The sequence below is a fragment of the Gigantopelta aegis genome, chromosome 2 (assembly GCF_016097555.1).
Source record: "Gigantopelta aegis isolate Gae_Host chromosome 2, Gae_host_genome, whole genome shotgun sequence".
NCBI lineage: Eukaryota > Metazoa > Mollusca > Gastropoda > Neomphalida > Peltospiridae > Gigantopelta > Gigantopelta aegis.
This window is the reverse complement of record NC_054700.1, coordinates 44,469,544-44,495,357: the sequence shown is the minus strand read 5'-3', so window position 1 is coordinate 44,495,357 and position 25,814 is coordinate 44,469,544. Positions and strand designations below refer to the sequence as shown.

The window sequence follows — 25,814 nt, the reverse complement described above, 5'->3', positions numbered from 1 at the left end:
TAAACTAGGGCTATTTGGTGCCAAACTAGACGGATAGACGAGAGAGAGAAGTGAGTGAGAGAGAGAGAGAGAGAGAGAGAGAGAGAGAGAGAGAGAGAGAGAGAGAGAGAGAGAGAGAGAGAGAGAGAGAGAGAGAGAGAGAGAGAGAGGATGAGGGAGAGAGACAGAGAGAGAGAGAGAGAGAGAGAGAGAGAGAGAGAGAGAGAGAGAGAGAGAGAGAGAGAGAGAGAGAGAGAGAGAGACACACACACACACACACACACAGAAAAAAGAAAGAAAGAAGTGTTTTATTTAACGACGCACTCAACACATTTTATTTACGGTTATATGGCGTCAGACATATGGTTAAGGACCACACAGATTTTGAGAGGAAACCCGCTGTCGCCACTACATGGGCTACTCTCCGATTAGCAGCAAGGGATCTTTTATTTGCGCTTCCCACATGCAGGATAGCACAAACCATGGCCTTTGTTGAACCAGTTATGGATCACTGGTCGGTGCAAGTGGTTTACACCTACCCATTGAGCCTTGCGGAGCACTCACTCAGGATTTGGAGTCGGTATCTGGATTAAAAATCCCATGCCTCGACTGGGATCCGAACCCAGTACCTACCAGCCTGTAGACCGATGGCCTGCCACGACGCCACCGAGGCCGGTCACACAGAGAGATACAAAGGGGGTGGTTAGTGAGAAAAAAAAAAAAAGAAAGAAAGAGAAAGCGACTGTATAATCAATGTTGTAATAGGTAAGTTTCATCTGGTTATTAATGGACTTCTTTATGAAAAACCGGCCTCGGTGGCGTCGTGGCAGGCCATCGGTCTACAGGCTGGTAGGTACTGGGTTCGGATCCCAGTCGAGGCATGGGATTTTTAATCCAGATACCGACTCCAAACCCTGAGTGAGTGCTCCGCAAGGCTCAATGGGTAGGTGTAAACCACTTGCACCGACCAGTGATCCATAACTGGTTCAACAAAGGCCATGGTTTGTGCTATCCTGCCTGTGGGAAGCGCAAATAAAAGATCCCTTGCTGCCTGTCGTAAAAAAGAGTAGCCTATGTGGCGACAGCGGGTTTCCTCTAAAAACAGTGTCAGAATGACGATATGTTTGACGTCCAATAGCCGATGATAAGATTAAAAATCAATGTGCTCTAGTGGCGTCGTTAAATAAAACAAACTTTTTTTTTTTCTTTATGAAAATTATCATGGGAGGACTTTCAAAAGATTAGTGCCATCGATGAACTTAAGGATATCTAAAACCAAAAACTGTTGTACAGAGCCTGGCAGAGATGGGGATGGGGGATCAAGATAGGTAGTTACACACCCGAAAAATACTAAAAAGTTGAAAAGTGCCTCTACCTGGAGAAGACCCTTAATTATGTTCTTATACTCCGATTCTTTTTGTACTGTCACCACACTTACTGTATTAGGTCTGGAACTGCCCTTGTGCAAAAGGCTGGTTGTTTGCTATACTGAAAACTGATTTTTAAACAACAAAACAACAAAGACAAAAGGAACGTGAATTAACATTAATTTTCAATAAATTTTATCTGTACATGTACATGTACATATATATATATATATATATATATATATATATATATATATATATATATATATATATATATATATATATATATACACACATGAAAAATTCGCTGCAAACTACTTAAGCTAGTAACAAAATGTATTAAACATATGATTATCGTATTTAGTGGAATGATATGTTTTTCTTTATATATAACATTGCACTTTGTTACATATTAATTGTAAGCTGCCCCAGGGGTATGTTGCTGGAAATAAGCAAAAAGAAGCTAATCTGAATAAATAAGTAGATATTTGCGAAATAAAAATCTTCAGTGATACATTTTGCCTCGAGCAGTATTAGGCTAGTTTACAGTTCTGTTTACAATAGATTACGAAATTAATGCTAGTATCTGGCTACCAACTTTCACTACAGAGTTGGCCAACTCGCCGATCTCACAGCTTCTACGACTCTCCAGTTGCTAGTCTGAGCACTCTTACAACTCAATTCTCGTCGTATACAACTCCTACAACCGATTAGTTGTTAATCTGAGCGCACTCGTCGTAAGTCAGGAGTGGGGGAAATTACAACGCTACTGTCGAGTTGCCCAACTCCGTCGTGACAGCTGATAGTCTGACCCTAGCATTACTTGTCACCATCGTGGGGCGTGCTACAGGAAAATTACAAAATGATAAAAAAGGTGTCATATTAAACTGTTCCATAGTAAAGATAAATTAAGCAACGATTCGTGGTTTTTTACTTCGTAGTTCTAGACTATTACGTCATGAAATAATGAAATATTAATATAATTAAATATAATTTCTGAATTCCAGTATGAAATTTTACTACAGTAAATGGAAAAATACACTTCCATTAAAACGCGAAACTTATGTATAAAAGTAAGGGATTTAATTTTTTTTTTTAAATGCGTTTTAAATAGTATACTGAACACTATTTAAAAAAACCGACCAAAAAAACCCCCCAAAACCCCCAACAAAAAAAAACCATTGAAAAAATTATCGAACTACCAAAACAGCAAGCAGTAACCACAGAGGCAGGTTTAGATACAGTGAAACCTCTCAAAACTGGACCCTCTGTAAACCGGAATTCCCATCAAACCGGACATTTGTCACGGTCCTTTAAAAAAAATTGATACATAATTTAACCTATCTTAACCGGATACATCTTAATACCGGATATTTTACTTGGTCCCGAGGATGTCCGGTTTAGAGGGGTTTCACTGTATATTATTGTACTATGTTATTTAGAGTGAGTCTGAACATCTAGATTTTTTACATATATAAAAAAATAATAAAAAAGAAAGAAAGAAAGGGGAAAAAAAGACTAAACTAAATAATAAATTAATTCACAATACACTGCGTAGGAAATACGCCTGTCTTAAACAAAACTGTCTCTAACGTCACAATCACGTCACGTGTTGGTAAGCTGTCTTGACTATAGCTGACGTCACAATATATCACGATGGTAACTATCACGGCTGTCGTTGACGTTACAATAATGTTGCAACTGTTTCTGACGTATGAAGAATGCATGTATACGTATAGCTTTCCCATAAAACTTTTATACATAATAAACATGAGAATGTTTACGCGACAGCAGTAATTTAAACTGACTGGAAGCCGTTAAAATATAAATGCAGTGAAGGAAATTTGACGAAGTATCGCATGCGCGCATATCTGCATTATACAAGATATCAGGAAGCAGTAAGTCCAATATTTGGATTGATTTTGAATTTAACAGACAATTAAATGTTCTTCTTGAAATATCGCCAAACACTGTCATCTAAACTTATACATTTGTGCTTCACATTACCCCCAGAATGCAGGAAAAAGCGTCTAAAAACAATATACATGTATGTGTGGGTGCAGCATCTCGTATCATCTACACATGGTGTAGGCCCTAGTTAAAGTAGGTTTTACTAATAATGTTGGGCTTCCCAAGGGACTGTTATGATAACATATATCATAGACCTGTATTTCTGTCAGCTTATACATTATATATGCTATGACGTTATAGTTCAAATGACGTAACCCCCCCAAAAAACACCAAAAACAACAACAACAACACACACACACAAAAAACCCCCCAAAAAAAACAAACGACAAGGGCCTAATCATTGTTGATTTTTTTGTGTTAATCGGGTGATACCATTAGCATTTGACATAAAATTAGAGAATATAATTCAGTTTAGTGTTTATTTCAATTGTCAGTACTTTGTCCAGACTTTTGGGTAATCTGGAAATTCGTTTTATAGCTTTCCTTCTCAGAAAACTGAGGTCAACACATTTAATAATTGCATGTGCCCAAAGAAATTCAATATGTTCCCTATATAATCAACACAGTTGACATTAGAATTAACAAAATCTGTGATCCTTTAACTTAGAAATATCATCTATTCTTTTGTTAATAAATACATTTATGCAAATAATTATACTAATAATGATAATAAACATAATTATTTAATTTTTAATTAAAAAAAAGAAAGAAAAAAAGAAGAAAAAAAGATCAGCTGTGATTCTTAAGAAATATTTATAGAGCCATTCAATATAGAGCAAAGGCATACATCGGATACAACATGTGCACGCAGAAAACCCCAGTAAAGGACCCAGAGGAGGTTCAAGGAACATGCACCCATTCCATGCGAAAATTACCATACCAAAGGCAACAAAGATATGATTAATTTAACCAAAGGTTATACCCTGGTAAGTACTCTTTTTCCAACTGCGCCTCTCCCCAAAAACCTGCTGAATCAGCTATTGAGACATACACAAGGGTACATGATAGTTTAAAAAATGTCTGAAATGGTTGGTAACGGTTTAGCGTTCAATCACACCACTTTATAAAGTACTCTTTTTACGTGATCACAAGGATGAAAGAATGGACCAGGTTACGACTAGCTGCGACCGGAAAATGTTGGAATCGCGGGCAAATCGTAGAAGGAGCGCGCGTCTCGTCGCAGAGATTGTGGGTGATCCCCAGAGCAAAATCAGTCGCAGCAAGGTCGATGGTCATGTTCAAAACTTCTGACCTGCGATTCCAAATCGTAAGAGGTCGTAGAAAGGTCTTACATGCTTGTACCACTAGTCGCACACCATCAGTCGTGCATGATCGCGGGTCAAGTATTCGCACGATTGGTCGTGCTACTGGTCATGCCACCTGACGATTGGTGATGCCACCTGTCGTACGACCTCACGATCGGTAGTGCGACCAGTTACGACCTGTCCCGACTGGTTGCACGACCTTACAATTGGTGGTACCACCAGTCTTTAGCTCGCAAACCAGTATATTCTCTTGGACATCAAATTCTGGCTCTGGCTCTGGCTGGGTCCTCTTCCAACGACCCTTTTACCATTAGTTTGAACATTATATATATACTTGGTGCACAAGAAGTGTTTTTTCCCCGAACTTATATAAAACAATGAATGTGTGACTATAAAGTTAAGCCTAATGTAGACATGGAAAACAATTAGATGGGGCTAACCTATGAGTTATTGGTTTAATATTGTTTAAAATGTAAATTAAACTACAGTTTAAAAAAACCCCAGCTGCCCCAGTCAAATATGATTAGTTTCTGTATTAACCTTAAAAACACTATTAGATTTAAGTAAAAGTGGACAAATACTTTATATATACATATTTATACATCATCTTATCAACCGTCTCGTGTTTAAAATAACACTATTTTTCAGACACTGAAATTCCCCATGGTTCCATTTACCCTGTACCCCAGCAAGGACGGATCTAGGATATCCCAAGAGAGGGCGTCGAGCATTCAACCCTTGACATACACCATAGAAAGATATTTCAACCCGATAAAAAAGTGCCCTGGGGGCATCGAAAATATTGCTCTACATCTTAGCCTATGATGCTCTCCCCCTCCTTCCAAAAAAGTCATCAGACACGCTTGCTGTATACTTGCACATATGGGCGCTGATCACAAACACACGCCAGACACCACAATGATCTATGGCTGGGTCAATAAGTGGAGTGAGGACCGGACTCTTTCATGTTCTCCCTAGATCCGCCCTGCTCTAATACAAATCATCTATTCTGAAACCATTCTTCACTGGGGTTAAGCTGGACCAGGAATTCACAGAGCTGTACGGAATGTTACCAACATAATACAATAGTTAAACTGGGTTTTTCACTGTCTACAGTTTCAAGAACACGGATAATTGACTGAATAGTCCACTTGTTTCAACATTTGTTTCAGCGTTTTCGTTTACTGGAATACAATAATTGTTTTAATGTTTGTTCCCCATCTACAAGTGCTTCATTGTTTAGTTCACTAAATTACACTCGTTTCAGTGTTGATGTTTCTGAAATACAATTCCACTGAGGTTTCATACACATTATCAACTAAATTCCATGACAGTTTTCTTCTTCAGAATTTCAAAGCTTTCTCAACAACCATTAACATAATATTGAAACGTTTTCATGTGAATTACAGCTATTCTTGTGTTACTGTAAATTGGAAAAATGACCTTTCTTCCAGAATTGTGCAAATTCCACGGCTTTACAAGATTTCTGCGTTCCTGACAATGAAGTACCAGTGTGTTATCGACAAGTATTAATTACACATTTTCCAGAATTTTCCATGATCCACCTAAAAATTGCATGACATTCCAGGCCTGCATGGCAATGGCAAATTCCACGACTTTCCATGATGTCTTCGACACCTTTGTTAAGTACACTCGTTTTAGTATTTACTTCACTGAATTACACTCGTATCTTCCAGGATTTTCCAGGATTTTCTATGATCCGTATGAACCATGTCAATGAAGTACCAATGTGTCATGGACACCCTTTGTTGAATACACTCTTTACAAATTACTCGTATCTTCTACGATTTTCCAGGATTTTCTATGATCCATGTCAATGAAGTACCAAGGTGTCATGGACACCATTTGTTAAATACACTCTTTACAGAATTACACTCGTATGTTCTACGATTTTCCAGGATTTTCTATGATCCATGTCAATGAAGTACCAATGTGTCATGGACACCCTTTGTTAAATACACTCTTTACAGAATTACACTCGTATGTTCTACGATTTTCCAGGATTTTCTATGATCCATGTCAATGAAGTACCAAGGTGTCATGGACACCATTTGTTAAATACACTCTTTACAGAATTACACTCGTATGTTCTACGATTTTCCAGGATTTTCTATGATCCATGTCAATGAAGTACCAATGTGTCATGGACACCCTTTGTTAAATACACTCTTTACAGAATTACACTCGTATCTTCTACGATTTCCCGGGATTTTCTATGATCCATGTCAATGAAGTACCAATGTATCATGGACACCTTTGTTAAATACTCGTTTTACACTCGTGTCTCCTTCACTGATACACAACCGATTCACTGCTCAACTCACCAAAATGCACTCTTTGTTAGTGTTTGTTTACATATGGCAACTTTAGTTTCACGTTTACTTTCACTTTCACTTTCGCTTTAACACAGTCCTTGGTAAACAGAACATTAATATCACAATACCAAAATTCATACACTGCATAGGAAGTTCACTGGTTTGATACGATCACGGCAGCAGTATAATCCAACACGACTAAAACAGTTTTCTATGGGTTGATCTCGTCAGCTGGTAAACAGTTTCCTAGCGGCCTAAAACACAACCAATAAATACATTATAACATACATTAAATATTAAACAATGTTCAGTATAATCCAACAAGACTAAATGAGAGTTCTATTGGTCCACCTCATCAGCTGGTAAACAGTTTCCTAGAAGCCTAAAACACACCACACAAATACATTATAAAACACATTAATTATTAAACACACCATATGGCTAGATTGAAAGATATTATTATATAGCGTTCAGCATCTTTGCAAGCCAAGGTACCATTTCGCATAGCATATACTACTGCGTTTCGTACAAAATGCAGTATGCTATGCGAAATGGTAGTTTGGTTACGAAGTTGATTATTAGGTGCTATTCTGCTTTACGACACAATCTTTTAGATACCAATATGTAATAAACAATCTGGTATTTTAAACAGCAAAAACATAGGTGTACTGTCAGGCTGAGTTTTGTTTTACCGAATTAAAATTTAGACGAAAATGCCCGAATCTAGATAACATTTATTCATATTAACATTACTGCCAAACAGCTATATAGGGTTGCAATCGATTCACTACGAATTAAAAAACAAATTTCAAAGTAAAAATAATCGAACAAATAGGTTTGATCACTTAGATGTTTCGACAGGTACAGTGGATCGAGGTGGGGGTGGGGGATGGACAGGAGGAGGTGTGCTAATAAAAAAAATATTATTGATGGTAAATCTTAAGGCAGAAAGGAAATTTACTTGTAGAATGCAGGAAATTTCATTTCAGGGCATCTAGTTTTCAAAATTTTACAGGGGAGCACACCCCAACCCCCCCCCCCCTAGAAAATTTGCTTTGCACCTTCGATCTCATTCAGCTCTCCCCCCCAATGTCTACTTGCTTCCACCGTGCATGGGTTTCGAACCTATGGTCTATGACATCTCCGACAAGCGTTCGGCAATATCCAGTTCATTGAACATTTCCAAGAATGTCAGTTGTATGAAAGTTGAAATAAACATAATATAATAGAGACACTAAGCGTACAGAGGCACCAAGCGTACAAATGCCAACTCCCAGGGGTTGTTTTGTGGCTGAAATATGTGGCACCTTACATTTAATTTACCTGGTTTAACTGAGTTAAATAATTACCTTTTAAAAAAAATCTTAGCTTTGCTCAAATTATAATTGCCATATTCTTATTACACCTATATAGGTGTTCACTGCATAATACATACATATACATTAAACAAATGTTTTTTTTTTTAATTACTGGGAATAAATAATAATAATATTTCCACAAACAAACAACGTCATAGACTACAACCAATCAGAGCTACGTTACGTTTACTCCGTATATCAAGGCCCCGTTATACGAAGTGATCTTAGCTCTAAGATCACCCTAAGTGCATAACTCATAACTACCTTGTGCACTTAAGGTGATCTTCGCGCTAAGATCGCTTCGTGGAACTGGGCCCTGACTTAGAACTATGACCCGGAAGTCCCCGAGTTAGTGCAATGCAACCCTAAAACGAACCTGCAGTCCATCTTGCCAACAGAGAAGGTCCTCAGTAGATAGTTTCTCGACTTGCAGGACTGGTGGGTGCTAGGCACGAGCAGGTACTCGCCCGGGATCAGAAAGAAGCGACCGGAAGTCTCGCGGTATTCTGCGTACGTCTCCTCGTTTTCCGGCATCAGAGGATCCTGAGATTGAAAGAACTGCTTCCCAAGTGGGTACAAGGGATGGTCCCTTAGCTGGAAAGATAACAAGGTTTTCCTTTGTGAATAATTGTTACAGCGAAACCCGTACGCTACGTATTTAACTGAAACATTATTGCAAAGGGGTGCTGCTGGGTTTCTTCCTGTAGTGTGTGTATTAGTGATTAATATGCGAAAAATATTGTTATCAGGGAACTCGAAAATGATCGACGTAAAGGTATATTTAACGCCAAACGTAGCATTGTTGTTGTATTAGAGCGGAGATCTTTGACTACTGCTTGGTAGGAATAGATTACGCAGTTTTGAGAGCGTCATATTTGTTCAAATGTTCGTCTTGCTCTCTTACGGTCAGAGTACTCAGGCTATAACTATTTGTATGCTCTCGTAGGAAATGCTGTCTTCCGATGGGGATGATACATCTTGCTGTTCTGTGACAGTTTGTATCTTCACGGGAGCCGCTGGCCTGGTGATTCGCGGTGGCGGTCAAGACTTAATATCATCTTTGGCAGGAATTGGCAGTGAACTGACGGGATGAAGGATATGTCTCCTTCTTGACAACAAACACTGGAACATCTGTGCTTAGTTGATTTTGCACGACATAAACTTCCTCCTCCCATCTGTCTGCCAACTTATGCTTTCCATCAAAAGCTAATGTTCGGACAAGCACCCAATCTCCGACCTGAATAACAGCCCTGCAGACTCTGGAATCGTACTGCTTCTTCTGCCGAATTCGACTATGATCAGCAGCATCAATGGCAAGTCTGTACGAGTCTTCCAGGCGTTTCCGTAAAGACTTGAAGAACTCAGTGTGATTCTGATGATCATCATTGCTATCCAAGCCAAGAGCAATGTCCAGTGGAAGACGTGGATGCCTACCGAACATTAAAAATAAAGGTGATGTTCTGGTTGATTCATGTCTTGCACTATTGTATGCATAGACCAATGGTGCAACATGTGATTTCCAGTTGGCCTTCTTGTCTGGCGTCAAAGTCCCCAACATGTCAAGTAGTGTCCGATTAAATATTGCACACATCCCATTTCCCACTGGATGATAGGGCGTGGTCCTGGATCGGTCTATCCAGGATATCTGGTACAATTCCTTCATAAGCTTTGAACGTTTGACTTTGAACTTTGGCGCCTTGGTCTGTGTAGATCCGCTGAGGAAAACCATAATATACAATAAATTGATTAAATAACACATCAGCTCTTGTCTTAGCAGTCTGGTTCTTCGTTGGAAAAGCCTGTGCATATCTGGTGAAATGATCGGTGATAACCAAAATATTTTGGAAACCACCTTTCCAAGACTACAGTGTTAAATAATCCATGCACGGCAATTCCAGTGGCTGGTTTGTTCGGATGTTCACCAAAAGGTGCTCGAATATTGGTTGAAGATTTTCTCCACCTGTCGCAACCATTAATCCAAACATCCAAAGCTTTCCCCATGCCTGGAAAATAAAACCTATCCCTAACCAAAGTTAGGGTTCGTTCTTTACCCAGGTGTCCTGTGTCGTTATGAAGAACTTGAAGAACAGGACTAGTTGTCTCTTCTAAAGACCATTGACCACTGCTTTTCTTGGGAGAATACCTCTGTGGATAAACAGATGGTCAAATTCCTTCAACAGAGATAAATACACTGATGAAAAACATCTTTTCTTCTTGGTCGTTTACCCTGGGCAATATCCCTAAGAATGGGACTAATGCTAGGGTCTCTCATCTGAGCTTGTCACCACTCCCGAAAAGTCATCTGTTTCAGATCACCAGCTTCATCTGCATCTACAGCATCTGCAACCACTGAAGACAAGCAGATACTTTCCACTAGACTCGGCACTTGTAACTCTAAAGAAATTGCCTTAATTGAATCTGGAGCATTTAAACCTTTGGCTAGGAACTGTAGGGACATGCATTTACCTGTCTAAACATCTGACCTCTGACCAGGGACAGTGACAATCAGCCAATAGACTGGTCAGCTGTGTTTGACCCAGTTGGTGGCTATTCATTGTCACTCACCTGACATTCCTTCAACTGTCACGATATGCACAGCCTAGGCACTATCGATCTGAATTTAACCTATACAGGGGTAATTAAAGTTTGGACGGTTTTGATGTTACGCCCTAAAGCCCACAGCTAAAGGGTTAGATGCATGTGTTTTGTGCATAATAAAATCATTACAAAAAAACCCCAACATGGTTACACTGTCCAATGCTACTTACATCTTCTTGAGCCACAACCAGCATGATTTGCTGTCTAGTGGAATTCCAGAATTATATACATCCAGAATCCACCACTGGTCTGCTAAAACATAGCCCAGTGGTAAAGCGGTCGCTTGATGCGCGGTCGGGCTATTTCTCACTCTAGCCAGTGTACCACGACTGGTATATCCAAGGCCGTGGTATGTGCTGTCCTGTCTATGGAATGGTGCATATAAATGATCCCTTGCTTCTAATAGAAAAATGTAGTGGGTCTCCACTCTAATACGATTGATCAAAATTACCAAATGTTTGACATCCAATAGCCGATGGTTAATAAATCAATGTGCTCTAGTGGTGTCGTTAAACAAAAACTCACAAAGCTAAAAGGAGAACAACATACATAGAATATTTCGAAACCAATGGCGTACAGTTCCCCGCCGGTGAGCGCTTCCGATCGCTTGTACTCCTGCATCAGGGCGATGGCTAGAGGCAGGCGGCCGCTGTATCGTCTCTGGACGTTCACTGAAACACAAGGGTATACATTAAAGGGACCCTATCCAATAGACAATACTGAATTTGCTACCATTGTAAAGTGTTTCCTATTGATAAATCAGGGTAAACTATTAAGAGATACCTTGGAATAAGGTTGTGGAATGCAAGTCCGGAAAGCTGAATTGCTGACATTTCTTAAAAATCAGTTAAAAGAAATCAAAGCTGTTCTTAGATATTTCTATCTGGGTTCTAGACTTGAGCAGATATTCCACTGTAAACTTCGTCTAGACATCAGTAATCTTAATGGTAATAAATTCTTTCGATATATCTCAGATGATCCGCTAGTTACTATCAGGGTTAAATGGACATTCCTGAGTTTGCTGCAGTTTTTAAGATGTTATCGACTAACAGAGACTTTTTAACGATTGTAATTACATATCAAATATATTTTTCTGCATAAAATATTAGTGGCTCTATATTAAACGTGTTTCTGATTGTTCTGATATTTGTACTAGGTTAAATTTCATCTCATTTCCTAAAATATTGGGTTTTTTTTGTACGTACGAAATTATTTGAAGACAAAATCCAGTTTGGGCTTCTTACAAATATTAAGACGACCAGAAACACATTGAATATACAGACACCGATACTCTAAAAAAGAAAATATATTTAATATGCAAGTTTACTCGTAGAAATATTTTATTAGTCGGAAACATCTTACAATGCAGCAAACTCAGGAATGCCCCTTTAAGTAGTAACACATACTACGGTACAACTGATACCTACCATCAGGGTAAAGTATTAACAGATACTGTGGATTCAAGTGGAATGTGTCACATTCTAGCCACCCTCCAGCGTTTGTGCCGTTCTGCCACTTTCCTCGCCGACTCATCTGCCATTCTGAAAATGAACAGATTTGGAAAATAAAACACATGAAACCATTGGCAAGATCTGCATACCCTCTGTCTTGACAAATTTAACGGACAATCCCGGGGATAGGCCCATTACAAGCATGCTTGAATGTTCAGCCAACACAACGTAGGTCAAATGGCCGAGTGCACTGACCCAGATTTTGAGATAGCACATTTCAGTTTTTAAAAGTCACAGTCTATGACGTAATGACATGAAATAATCTTTCCTCAACCCATATTCCTTCTCTCATCGCCTCACACACCGGGGAATGCAGTTTTGTGCGTACAATTAATCCTTTTTAGTTGACCCGTTGTTATTTCCCGATCTAACCACTGACCCACAACTGAAATCTTTGGAAGGAGTTTGTTTTCATAATGAACTAGTACATATTATTAATACTTAATTTAAACAACCCCAGAAATGCCAAAAACGGATTCATTTGCACCGTTGATGGTTCACCTGACAAAGTTGATCTGTCTCATGGAAAACATAGCAGCACAAAATAAGGTAGGAAATGGTTTATTTAACGACGCACTCAACACGGATTCATTTTACGGTTATGATGGTTCGGACATATGTTAAGGACCACAAAGGTTGAAAATCTGTCGCCACTTCATGAGCTAGTCTTTCCGATTAGCAGCAGGGATCTTTTATATGCAATCCCATAGGAAGGCACATACCATGGTTTATTTAACGACGCACTCAACACATTTTATTTACGGTTATATGGCGTCGGACATATGGTTAAGGACCACAAAGGTATTGAGGGAGAAAACCCACTGTCGCCACTTCATGAGCTAGTCTTTCCGATTAGCAGCAAGGGATCTTTTATATGCACCATCCCATAGACAAGATAGCACATACCATGGCCTTTGATATACCAGTCGTGGCAGCACAAAATAAATACCAAATTACCATTCAAAATCCATAGGCATCGGAAGATGTAAGCAATGCTTTGTCAAATGATTGGGTGGGGGGTACCTTAATTGTACTTTTTGTGGGGTGGGGGTGGGGAGGGAGGAGGGCGGAGGGCAATGCCTCCGCTTTTGATACCACATTATAATCTATATTACAAACGACAGACCTGCTTTGTCACTGATGCCGTCGTTGTCGAAGTCTGGAGACAGGTTACAGATGATCATGTTGCAGTACTCCCGCCGGAAGTCTTGGAAACACATCCAGAACTCGCCATCGTCCTGTGACGTCAATTCCAGCTCCAGTTTGACGTCCTCTGGCACGTGCGACCATTCGTCGGAACTGTCAAAATGAGATGATATAAAATGGTATTAATTAAAGTTTAATATGTCTTGTCTACAAAATAGTAGATCTATTTATTTTCCAGGCAAAAGGAGCATGTAAGTATTGTAAAGTAGGCCTACAGAAAGAAAGTAACACAGAAGGTTTGAGACGATTTTTTATTTTTTTATTTAAAAGTTTAAAATTAGGACGCACAAGCCACTTAACCTGTAACACTGTTTTTAACTTAAGATTACCTAAAACGCATTCCACAATGTTTATGTTTTTGTATTAAAAACGACAATATTAATACGTCAGAACCTAATACTCCCACTCCGTAGCTCCATCCATATACTTACAATTCACATCTAGCTATGTGACTATGTGACTCCACCCACAATTCAACCCCCAACTCTGTGACTCCACCCACAATTCCAACCAGACCCCCCAACTCTGTGACTCCACCCACAATTCCAACCAGACCCCCCAACTCTGTGACTCCACCCACAATTCCAACCAACACCCAACTCTGTGACTCCACCCACAATTCAACCCCCAACTCTGTGACTCCACCCACAATTCCAACCAACACCCAACTCTGTAACTCCACCCACAATTCCAACCAAACCCCCCGACTCTGTGACTCCACCCACAATTCAACCCCCCAACTGTGACTCCACCCATAATTCCAAACAAACCCCCAACTCTTTAACTCCGCCGACGTGTCACTCACCCGTCACACCATGCTCCCTGCCACTCCGTGTCCCCCCAGGGATTTCTGACACGAATGAGTTTTGCGGTGAAGTTTTGGTGCGGGATCTCTTCAACCCCTGTGATGACGTAAGAATGATTGGAAATCATTCCATTTCTGTCTATAACACCCCTCTCTTCCTTATCCTAGAAACGGAATGTAAAGATTTTCTACAGTTCTTTAATAATTTTTGAGGGTTACAGCTCAACAGTTGTACACACATAACAGCATAATTTAATGACATAATGACATATGGAACATACTGGCATAAAACGGATAAAAAGAATATAACAACATATGCATAGAACTGCATTAAAAAAAATTAAAAAAAATCTCCAAATAAAAAACAAACGACCCCCCGCAAAAAAAAAACCCCACCCCAACAACAAACCCAAACAAGTAAGAACAACAAGAAGAAAAAAGAAAGAAACCACTGAAAAACTCCCAACCCAAACAAAAATCAACAAAAAGCAAACAAAAAACCCCAACAAAAAACAAAACAAAACAACAAAAAACCAAACCCAAAAACCAAAACAAATAAACAAAAAACAAACCCAAAATCATAACCCCCCCCCAAAAAAAAACCCACCCAAGAATAACAACAACAAAAAAACCCAACAATAACGCAACACTACCCTCCCTCCAACAACCCCAGAAACAGATGCCATATGGCATAAAAAGAACAAAAATAATATAACAACATATGCATAGAACTGCAACAAACAAAAACAACAACGCCAAAACCACAAAAAACCCTCCAAATAAAAAACCACAACCCCCCCCCCCCAAAAAAAACCAAAAAAAACCAAACAAATAACAACAACCCAACAACAATAAAAAACAACAACAACAACCCAACAACAAACAAGTAAGAACAATAACAAGAAAAAAGAAACCACTGAATAAACCCCCACGAAAACAACAAAAAGCCAAAAACAACAAAAGAATCAAACAAAACAAACTCACCCCCCAAAAAAACCCCAACAAAAAAACAAAAAACAACAACAACAATAACGCAACACTAATCCCCCTCCTCTAAAAAAAAAACTCCCCAAAAAACTAAAAGTAAACAAACCCAGCAACAAAACAACTAGATTCTCGTCTTTAGCCATTTTCTACAACATTTCCCCACTTACATACTTCATTTACATTGTGGCGGAACGTAGCCCAGTGGTAAAGCGTCCGCCTAATGCGCGGTCGATCTAGGATCTAGGACTGACCTCTGTCGTTGAGTCCCTTGGGCTATTTCTCGTTCTAGCCAGTCCACCACGACTGGTATATCAAAGGCCATGGTATGTGCTATCCTGTCTGTGGGATAGTGCATATAAAAGATCCCTTGCTAATGAAAACATGTAGCGGGTTTCCTCTCTAAGACTATATGTCAAAATTACCAAATGTTTGACATCCAATAGCCAATTATTAATAAATTAATGTGCTCTAGTGGTGTCGTTAAACAAAACAAACTAACTAACTTTTGTTTACATTGTTTGTACGAGACGCAGTGAAAACAAAGTTCGTAGAACTAGATACCAAAGTTTGGTACACCGTCAAATGTTTGAGTTTTTCTGTACAACTGTCCTATCAATATTTAGACTCTTCTTGTTTGTATGTTTACATAATATATTACTGTCTACTCCCCTGATTCTGTGGATTTTACCAGATTGGAACAAAGATTCCCCCCTCCATCTTTTCAGGCAACACCGGATACGCCGGGTACCAAATCCTACCTACATACAATTAACCAGGTTCTCGTTGAATGTTAAAATATATAAATGTACATAGAAGTGTTTGTGCTTGTATTATAATAAATTATTTAGTGTATGTTGATTAAAAATTATTTACAAGATTCTAACCTGGTTTGCGGGCCTGGGGCCTAATTCACAAAGGTCTCTTAGGCTCTGCTAGACAACAAAGCATCCTCTTTGCAAGTATTTTATCATTGCACTGCGAGATCGCAAAGTTGCGAGAGTTTAGTGAATTAGCCCCTGGGGCCTTATTCACAAAGCTCTCTTAGGCTCTGCTAGACAACAAAGCATCCTCTTTGCAAGTATTTTATCATTGCACTGCGAGATCGCAAAGTTGCGAGAGTTTAGTGAATTAGCCCCTGGGGCCTTATTCACAAAGCTCTCTTAGGCTCTGCTAGACAACAAAGCATCCTCTTTGCAAGTATTTTAGCATTGCACTGCGAGATCGCAAAGTTGCGAGAGTTTAGTGAATTAGGCCCCTGGTCTTCAAAGCTACAAGCCGGGAAGTCCAGGCCTATTTTTCTACGTTTTGTGCATATTTGACCATTAATTAGTATAGCTGATATGTAATGTCGAAAGCGTCATTGCACGAGGCAACGACACCTTCGAAGCACCAGTGTTTCAAAACATTTTCTCTTCTATTAGGCCGTTCTAATGCGACAAACTATTCAGTTTCGACCCTTGAATATACTAAATGTTTAAAAAGTGCCATTTCATTACATGGCTTATTTCCCTCTAATAATTTTCGTGTGGTCCAAATTACCCTTATTGCTTTACTCCTGAGAAAGATTCCCAAGTTCGACGCATAGTTGACAACTTTATGTTTGATTCCAAAAATCATTGTGTATGGATTTAATCTGAATTTGTGGCCAAAACGTTTTTTGAAAATAGGTTCAGTTTGTTTAATAAATAGTCTAGTTTTGTTGCAGTGAACAAAGGCGTGTAACACTGAGTCCAATCTTTCAATCATAGAGATGTTTTCTAACTGCAGTTACATTTCTAATCATTTTATAAATTAAGTCAAAATCTTGATTTTCAATTAATCCAGAATTTAGTGTTTGCCAAACCTTTTTCCAGTTTATGTTTTTAGTAAAAATGGTTCCCCATTTGGACATAACGATGCGTCTTTGTGAGTTCGTAATAGCAGAACTGCATAAATGTCCCTAGTTTTCGCGACTGTCACGTCTTTATTCGTATCACCTACGTTGATACGAAAGATGGCGTCTAATGCACCATCGTAGGGGTCTTCGTTTTTTAATGTCCACAATAGAAGTCGCGGAAAGTTGTCTTGTAGGTCTTTTATTTGGCGATAAAATGCCGTGCTAGTCGAGCAACTAGCGAAGTCCATAAAGTCGTTAGTTCCCAAGTCCCATATTTCTCTGACTAAATTTAGTCCTTCGCTACGTATACTTTTGTATTGTTTGTTGCTTATCGTCGGATTGTCATGGAAAGGTTCATACAGAATCTGTTGATAGCTGTCCGTGTCGCGTGTAATGTCGAGTTCGTCCCAAATTAATAATATGTCTTTGTAAATGTTCGGCATGAGGTTAAAATTGCCTTTTTTGTTTATCATTTTACATTTTAAAATGTGTCTTTCAATATTTAAGTTTTTGTATTGGCCTAAAATGTAATCTGCTAAGGATTTCCAATTTCCCTCCCCCTCTAAACTCAAAAGTCTACTTACAAATTTAATTCTTTGTGCTTTTATTTTTAGCCGAATATTTACAACCCCTAACCCGCCTAACTCCTTAGGTAGTTGAATTTTCTCTCTTGATATAAAATGTTTTCTATAGCTCCAAATAAAATTAAAAAATCATTGTGTCAATTTGTTTAGCATATTTTCCCGGAAGTTCCAAAACGTTTGATAAATACCACAAGCCACTAGTGGCGAGTGAATTTACAGCAACTACTTTACCATGTAATGTTAATTTTCTGTTACTCCATATATTTAGAATTGTTTTAATTTTTAGAATTTTGGGTTTCCAGTTATCTGCCGAAACGTCAATGTTGCCAAAATAAAATCCTAAGTTCTCACATAGGTTTGCTGATGATGTTTTTTTTGTTCATACCCAGATGAACGTAAAAGAAATAATAGACAATACTTATAATTAAATTTGAAAGATACTTACTAATAATATTAAAAGTTTATATATTTTTTTTATTTTTGGGGGGGGGTTAAAACAATAACGCTCAGTAAGATAAATTACCTATATAAAATGACGTCATCAGGTATGACGTTCCCTGACAACGTAATTTTCACATTCATCGATAAGTGAACACACGGCGGGACCAATGGGATGACGTTATATTATATTCTACCATGACTTTGGAAAATACTTGATTCTGATTGGCTAAACACCTTAAATTAGAGGTGTTAAATTTACGATAACCACCTCTGATTTAATTGTGCCGCTTTACTCGCGTTGGAATATGAATAGGTGCTTATCAACAAAGAATCCAAGATGACAGCTACGTCTGACATCGGAAATTTAATTATTGATGATTATCTATTCCGGAATTTGAATGCTTTCCTTGGTGGTACTCAGTTAGAAGATTATGAAAGTCCGAAACCGCAAAAAATTATGATTGATTGGCAAGCCAGAAGAGTTCTTTTTGCTGGCATCAGTAGCTTGAAGGATTCTTGGGCCAAATACCCTGAGGTCAAGGATGATTATATTGAAAAATTATTAAGAAACATTTGGTCTGTCGTCACTTCAGTATCTAGTTCTAAGAACGTTTTTGACTGCCCGTGCCCATCGTAGATAATATCTGTATTAATTTAAACACAGATGGATGGCTTCTATAATATTTCTTACTATATAAAACTCTATAATCATTACAAATTACAAGATTAAAAAAGAAATGCTTTATTTAACGACGCACTCAACACATTTTATTTACGGTTATATGGCGTCTGACATATGGTTAAGGACCACACAGATTTTGAGAGGAAATCCGCTGTCGCCACTTCATGGGCTACTCTTTCCGATTAGCAGCAAGGGATCTTTTATTTGCGCTTCCCACAGGCAGGATAGCACAACCATGGCCTTTGTTGAACCAGTTATGGATCACTGGTCGGTGCAAGTGGTTTACACCTACCCATTGAGCCTTGCGGAGCACTTACTCAGGGTTTGGAGTCGGTATCTGGATTAAAAATTCCATGCCTCGACTGGGATCCGAACCCAGTACCTACCAGCCTGTAGACCGATGGCCTAACCACGACGCCACCGAGGCCGGTACAAGATTAAAATTAAATCCGCCCTTTATTTCTCCTAAATTACATCAAACATAATCTATTTAAACTATTATACTGTTATAACGACAAACCATAGACAGGACTGTACATACCACGGCCTGTGATGTACCAGCAGTGGAACATGGAGGGGTGGGGGGGGGGGGACGAAGTCCACCGAGGAGGCTCGACCCAGCGACCCACTGCACCTCAGGACAGCGCGCTACAACTGTACTACATCCGGCACCCGGGACGAGCGGGACATAGCCCAGTGGTACAGTGCTCGCCTGTTGCGCGGTCGGTTTAGAATCGATCCCCGTCGGTGAGACCACTGGGCTATTTCTCGTATTAGCCAGTGCACCACGTATGGTATATATCAAAAGCCGTGGAGTGTGCTATCCTATCTGTGGAATGGTGCATATAAAAGAATGGAAAAATTAAGTGGGTTTCCTCTCTAAGACTACATGTCAAAATTACCAAATGTTTGACATCCAAAAACCGATGATCAATAAATCAATGTGTTCTTGTGGTGTCATTAAACAAAACAAACTTAAGCATCCGGCACCCTAACAATGAATGAACATGACAGGACGGGATACCATGGAAACCAGCCAAACTGTTCGCGTGAGCATGCGCCCTAGACACGCTCTTTGCTGCAGTTTTGTTGCATTTAAACCATTGTTTCCGCAGTGGTTTTGTTAATAATCGGAAATCGGAGCAAGATACCAAAAAGTTATATTGCAGTTTTTACTGCAATTATGTTGAGAAAAATAACAGAAGCCCACCTAACGACGATATCGACACGGAATCGATAACACAAAGACACACACAATTAATATGGTATTCAGAATGCTGAACATATAGACTTGTTCAAGTTCGTTAAAAGGAACACGATAAATATTTAATCACATGGAAATACAGGAATCTATTTTCAAACTTTGTGACATTTTATGTATAAAAAGATATATTATTTATACTTCGCTGCAAAAGTTTAGACTCACAATGCAAATATCACCATTTTTTAACCAAATGGGTCCTTTTGCTACAGGTGTGCGTGTATCCCGGACGACAGTTACACAGCGTTTGAGGGTCAGACACACTACTTCAAAAGTTCTGGTTAATTCACTGCAAGCTGCTACAGGTGTGCGTGTATCCCGGACGACAGTTACACAGCGTTTGAGGGTCAGACACACTACTTCAAAAGTTCTGGTTAATTCACTGCAAGCTGCTACAGGTGTGCGTGTATCCCGGACGACAGTTACACAGCGTCCGAGGGTCAGACACACTACTTCAAAAGTTCTGGTTAATTCACTGCAAGCTGCTACAGGTGTGCGTGTATCCCGGACGACAGTTACACAGCGTCCGAGGGACAGACACACTACTTCAAAAGTTCTGGTTAATTCACTGCCTAGCTGCTACAGGTGTGCGTGTATCCCGGACGACAGTTACAAAGCGTCTGGGGGTCAGACACACTACTTCAAAAGTTCTGGTTAATTCACTGCAAGCTGCTACAGGTGTGCGTGTATCCCGGACGACAGTTACACAGCTTCTGAGGGTCAGACACACTACTTCAAAAGTTCTGGTTAATTCACTGCAAGCTGCTACAGGTGTGCGTGCATCCCGGACGACAGTTACACAGCGTCTGAGGGTCAGACACACTACTTCAAAAGTTCTGGTTAATTCACTGCAAGCTGCTACAGGTGTGCGTGCATCCCGGACGACAGTTACACAGCTTCTGAGGGTCAGACACACTACTTCAAAAGTTCTGGTTAATTCACTGCAAGCTGCTACAGGTGTGCGTGTATCCCGGACGACAGTTACACAGCTTCTGAGGGTCAGACACACTACTTCAAAAGTTTTGGTTAATTCACTGCAAGCTGCTACAGGTGTGCGTGCATCCCGGACGACAGTTACACAGCGTCTGAGGGTCAGACACACTACTTCGTAAGTTCTGGTTAATTCACTGCAAGCTGCTACAGGTGTGCGTGTATCCCGGACGACAGTTACACAGCGTCTGAGGGTCAGAGACATTCAGGCACGTCGTCCAGCAGTTCGCCCCCCCCCCCCCCCAACACACAAACACAGAGTGAACAGACTCAGATGGGCTAGAGAGCACGTCAGGTGGGGAAACCGTAGATGGGCACGTGCTCTATTCTCTGACCAATTAAGGTTCAATCTCCACTTCAACGACGGCCGTAGACCAGTTTATAGGCGACGGGGTGAGAGGTTCCATGACGCTACCGTTATACAACATGGTCGTTTCGGTGGTGGATCTGTCATTGTGTGGGGAGGGATCAGTGTTAATCGTAAAACAGATTTGGTAGTTGTACAAGGTACTGTCACAGCCCAGAAATACAAAGACAACATTGCTGTACCAGTTGTATCGCCATTCTCGAGGACTATGCCTGGTCAACACGTTTTTCATGATGACAACGCAAGACCCCACAGGGCGAGGATTGTCACAGAATGTCTGAGACAAAATGGCGTTAACCACATGCAATGGCCTGCCTAATCGCCGGATATAATCCCATTGAGCATGTTTGAGACATGTTTGGGAGACACATCAACCAGAGCCAGCGACACTCGATGACCTTCGCAGAGTTTTGATTGAGGAGTGGCAAAATATTGACGAACGCCAAATTGGAAAGCTCATCCGGGGTATGCGACGGCGTTGTCAGGCCTGCATAGAGGCAGTGGGTGGACATACACGTTATTAATGTTTGACATTTAACTTCAATGAATTCGTTATGACATGACACCCATTGAAAATGAAATGTGCCTCGTTTTGGAAAACCATTTTCTGTATCATGTCTTTTTCCAAGTTTCAAATTGTTATTAAACCTTTCAGACTCGACATAAGTTGTTTTTCTTTTCAATTCATTGTATGTGCGTCGTATATGTATCTTACTTTAAGTGAGTCTAAATTTTTGCAGCGAAGTATATATCAGTTAGCAAACACAGTTATTCTTTTAAAAAAGCACTATCATATATCATTAAAAAACAAAATCTGGTAAATTATTAATATTTAACCATTTAAGGTTCACGGCAGGAGATTATGGTACGTAATCATTAAAGGTACTATGTCAAAGTTGCAATAATGTCGGTTTCCGCCAAAATATTTATTCATTTTTGCTTTGAAACATAAAGTTTATACCTTGAGCTGTATGCCTATAACATTACAACCAAACAATTCCATTACATTTTACTAGTAGAAAAAAATATTTTAAGGGGAATCTTGAGTGTCACACGCATTAACCAGTGACGTCACTGTTTTATACGTACACATTTAACACGCTAAATTTTTCCCATAATTCTTTGCAGACAACTGACAAAGAAACAAAGATAGTGACCATACTATATTTAACCACAAATTATTCGAGAACTCCTCTTGTCATCAAGTACAAGACTTAGAAATTGTTATTCTTGAGCTAATTATGGAAAGATTATGCGTGGGATCGATTAATTTGTAGTTATGTATTACAAATAAATGTGAAAATAACGAACTATTGTAGTTTCAACTTTGACAAAGGACCTTTAAATGCTCTAATCTGGACAAACCACCTGTTAAATGTGCAAACTGCAGGCGAGGCGACCTCTTTATTATATCAGTTCATCAAATAATTATAGTAAAAGATGAGACCGCCATCTTTCATAAAGGCTACTTGATCATATTCTCTCCAAGGTGGCTTCTTACTGTACATTAAACTTGCTGCTATGCAGCACTTAATGCAGTTGAGAAAACAAGGAGAAGAGGCAGGTCTCCCCTGGCGACAGTTAATGTGATTTGCAGACGAGTTGCGCTATATCGGGTTTCTGTGCTACAAGAATGGCCAAGGTGTTTGGGATCACAGTAAATGGACTTGTATGCATCTCTCTCTCTCTCTCTCTCTCTCTCTCTCTCTCTCTCTCTCTCTCTCTCTCTCTCTCTCTCTCTCTCTCTCTCTCTCTCTCTCTCTCTCTCTCTCTCCCTCCCTCCCTCCCTCCCTCCCTCTCTCTCCTACACACATGGTAACTGTATGAAACACGTCTGCTTCGCGTTCCACTGATGCGAGCAATTAAGAAATTCTCGCTAGTCTTAAGTGGTTTATTATTATTATTTATTTTAAAAAAAATTAATTTTCTTTTTTTAGTGCGCATCAAGTTAAAGGAATCTTATAATAATAAATTAATGACATCAAAAACAATAACATACTAAAATGACGTCATCCATTTATGGTTACTCGAGGAACTTGGATCATGACCTCGGAAGAGCCGATCACAAACCTCCGAAGTGATCTCATTCTCAATGATATATTGTCACGGAATTGTTCTACAACGGGTCATCTCTTACTTAGAAACGTTTTTCCTTGCACACCCGTGTAAGGGATGATCCGTTGTAGATCAATTTCGTCTCCGTCATATGTTGGAGATCACTTTGGAGGCTTGTGATTGGTTGTTCAAAGGTCATGACCCAATAGTCCCAAGTAAAAAAAAAGAAGAAAGAAATGTTTTATTTAACGACGCACTCAGCACATTTTATTTACGGTTATATGGCGTCGGACATATGGTTAAGGACCACACATATATTGAGAGAGGAAACTGCTGTCGCCATTTCATGGGCTACTCTTTTTAGTCCCAAGTAACCATAAACGGATGATGTTTTATATATATAACGTCGGTAACTTATATACTTTCAACTTAATATTGAGGCTCTTGTTTAATATCTCCCCGTTAAACTATGCCAAAGGGTGCGTTAGAACTATAATATCGTTGGAGACAATATATCTTACAATTCGCTTTCGCTCGTTATATACATTTGGCAAGCACTCGTAAGACGAATCGTCTCCGAAGAATAGGCCCATTCGTGTATTATGCTCTATATCTACTCATATCACCATACTCAAATAGCCATGATTGCCCTACAGTGATTAATCATTTTGCAAGATCATCAAATCTCGAACAGTCAGTACATACTGGGGCGTAGCCAGAGAGAAAAAAAAAAAACGCCGAGGGAACCCCAGACCTGTAAAATGAATATCAGTGTCATGGGGAAAAATAAAATCTGGGGAAATCCCAGACGAGGCAAGCGCCTCGTCTGCCTCATGCTGGCTACGCCATTGGCATAGACTAGTGTCTAATAGCTTTATTACCTGGTTCCATTGACACAGTCATTAGGTATAGGCCTAGCTACAAGTAATCGAGCTCTCACCACACTTAAGCAGCCAATGACTGCCCCGCACTGAAATGCGGCCCGTATGAGGTAAAACTCGGACTCCTTGAGGTCATGTGGGTTGTACCACTCCGCCAAACCGCCTGTCAGATCCGTGAACGCGTCTGCCTCGAATCCAAACTCCAGAGCTTCGTAAGACTGATTCAGTCTGAAAACAAAACGAGATATCTAATTTAAGAAAGGGAAATGAATAATTGTTATGCTCGCTCGATTGCTTCACTGTTATACTTAATAATCATCACCACGACCACTACCGGTACCATTAGTATCGCCACCATCATCACATTAACAACCAGCATTAACGTCATCGTCATCATTGTCGTCATCATCATCATCATCATCGTTATTTTCATCATCACCTGTATCATCATCTGTATCATCATCATGATGATCATCACCACCACCACCACCACTATCATCATCATCTTTTTCATCATCATCATCATCATCGTCATCAACAACATACTTCATCCATTATCGCAAACATCATAATATTCACTATTCATTTTAATCATCACTTTCAATATTAGTCATTATCCTTATCACCATCATTAACATCATTCTTATTCTCTTCCTCCTCTGCCTCCTCGTCCTTCTCCTTCTCCTCCTCCTCCTCATCACCACCACCTCAACCTGGCCTGGTGCTTATAAATCTTTTAGAGTCTAGACTCGAGACTCTAATAGAGTGAGACAGTAATGTCATGACAACGCCATGCAAATTGTATGCGTGTGACGTCATTAGAGATTGAGCCTGGACTCTAAACGTTTTATAAGCACGGGCCCAGGCTCACTATTTGCTTACGGTAGGGCCTACCATTAAAACCTCCATGACCTATCCAGACACTCACTTTGCATACGCCTTCTCGACGAGGGACACCCAGAACTCGCTGGGGTCCGAGGAGTGGGCGAACAGGATCTCGCCGTTCACGGTGGGCAATAGGTCGTCGATGAACACGTCCACCCAGTCCCCGAACTGCCAGAACCTGCAGTGGAACCTGCCGTCGTACGACGACGTGCCGAAAGTGTTGTCATCAGGGATGATCTGGGGGAAAAGAAAAGAGAAGAGAAATGAATAAATTAAGTTTACAGAGGCTCTGTTAAAGTTGCCCATTGGCGAAATGGAAGTATTAATTTGTTGATATGGCCTCAGATTACAGTTATCTTCCCATTTGGTTGTCCAAAATCCGGAAATTTGACCGCGCAAGTAGTCTGCT

General features: G+C 39.8%; 1 protein-coding gene and 1 long non-coding RNA gene across 2 annotated transcripts in view; one reads left to right on the top strand and one right to left on the bottom strand.

The window, feature by feature from the left end:
* The first annotated feature begins 1,642 nt into the window (after positions 1-1,642).
* Positions 1,643-6,472, top strand: LOC121386170. Its single transcript, XR_005959596.1, has 2 exons — positions 1,643-3,244; positions 5,231-6,472. It is a non-coding gene; the product is annotated as an uncharacterized LOC121386170 (long non-coding RNA).
* The window catches only part of LOC121386152 (calpain-8-like), a 72,434-nt gene continuing 53,089 nt past the window's right edge, over positions 6,470-25,814 (bottom strand). The window contains exons 5-12 of the mRNA XM_041516952.1: positions 25,449-25,642; positions 24,580-24,748; positions 14,397-14,560; positions 13,512-13,684; positions 12,302-12,415; positions 11,424-11,545; positions 8,653-8,870; positions 6,470-7,172 (exon numbers count right to left, since the gene is read on the bottom strand). Coding sequence (XP_041372886.1) covers positions 7,130-7,172; positions 8,653-8,870; positions 11,424-11,545; positions 12,302-12,415; positions 13,512-13,684; positions 14,397-14,560; positions 24,580-24,748; positions 25,449-25,642 — 1,197 coding nt within the window. The 3' untranslated portion in view covers positions 6,470-7,129. The remainder of the gene's footprint in view (positions 7,173-8,652; positions 8,871-11,423; positions 11,546-12,301; positions 12,416-13,511; positions 13,685-14,396; positions 14,561-24,579; positions 24,749-25,448; positions 25,643-25,814) is intronic.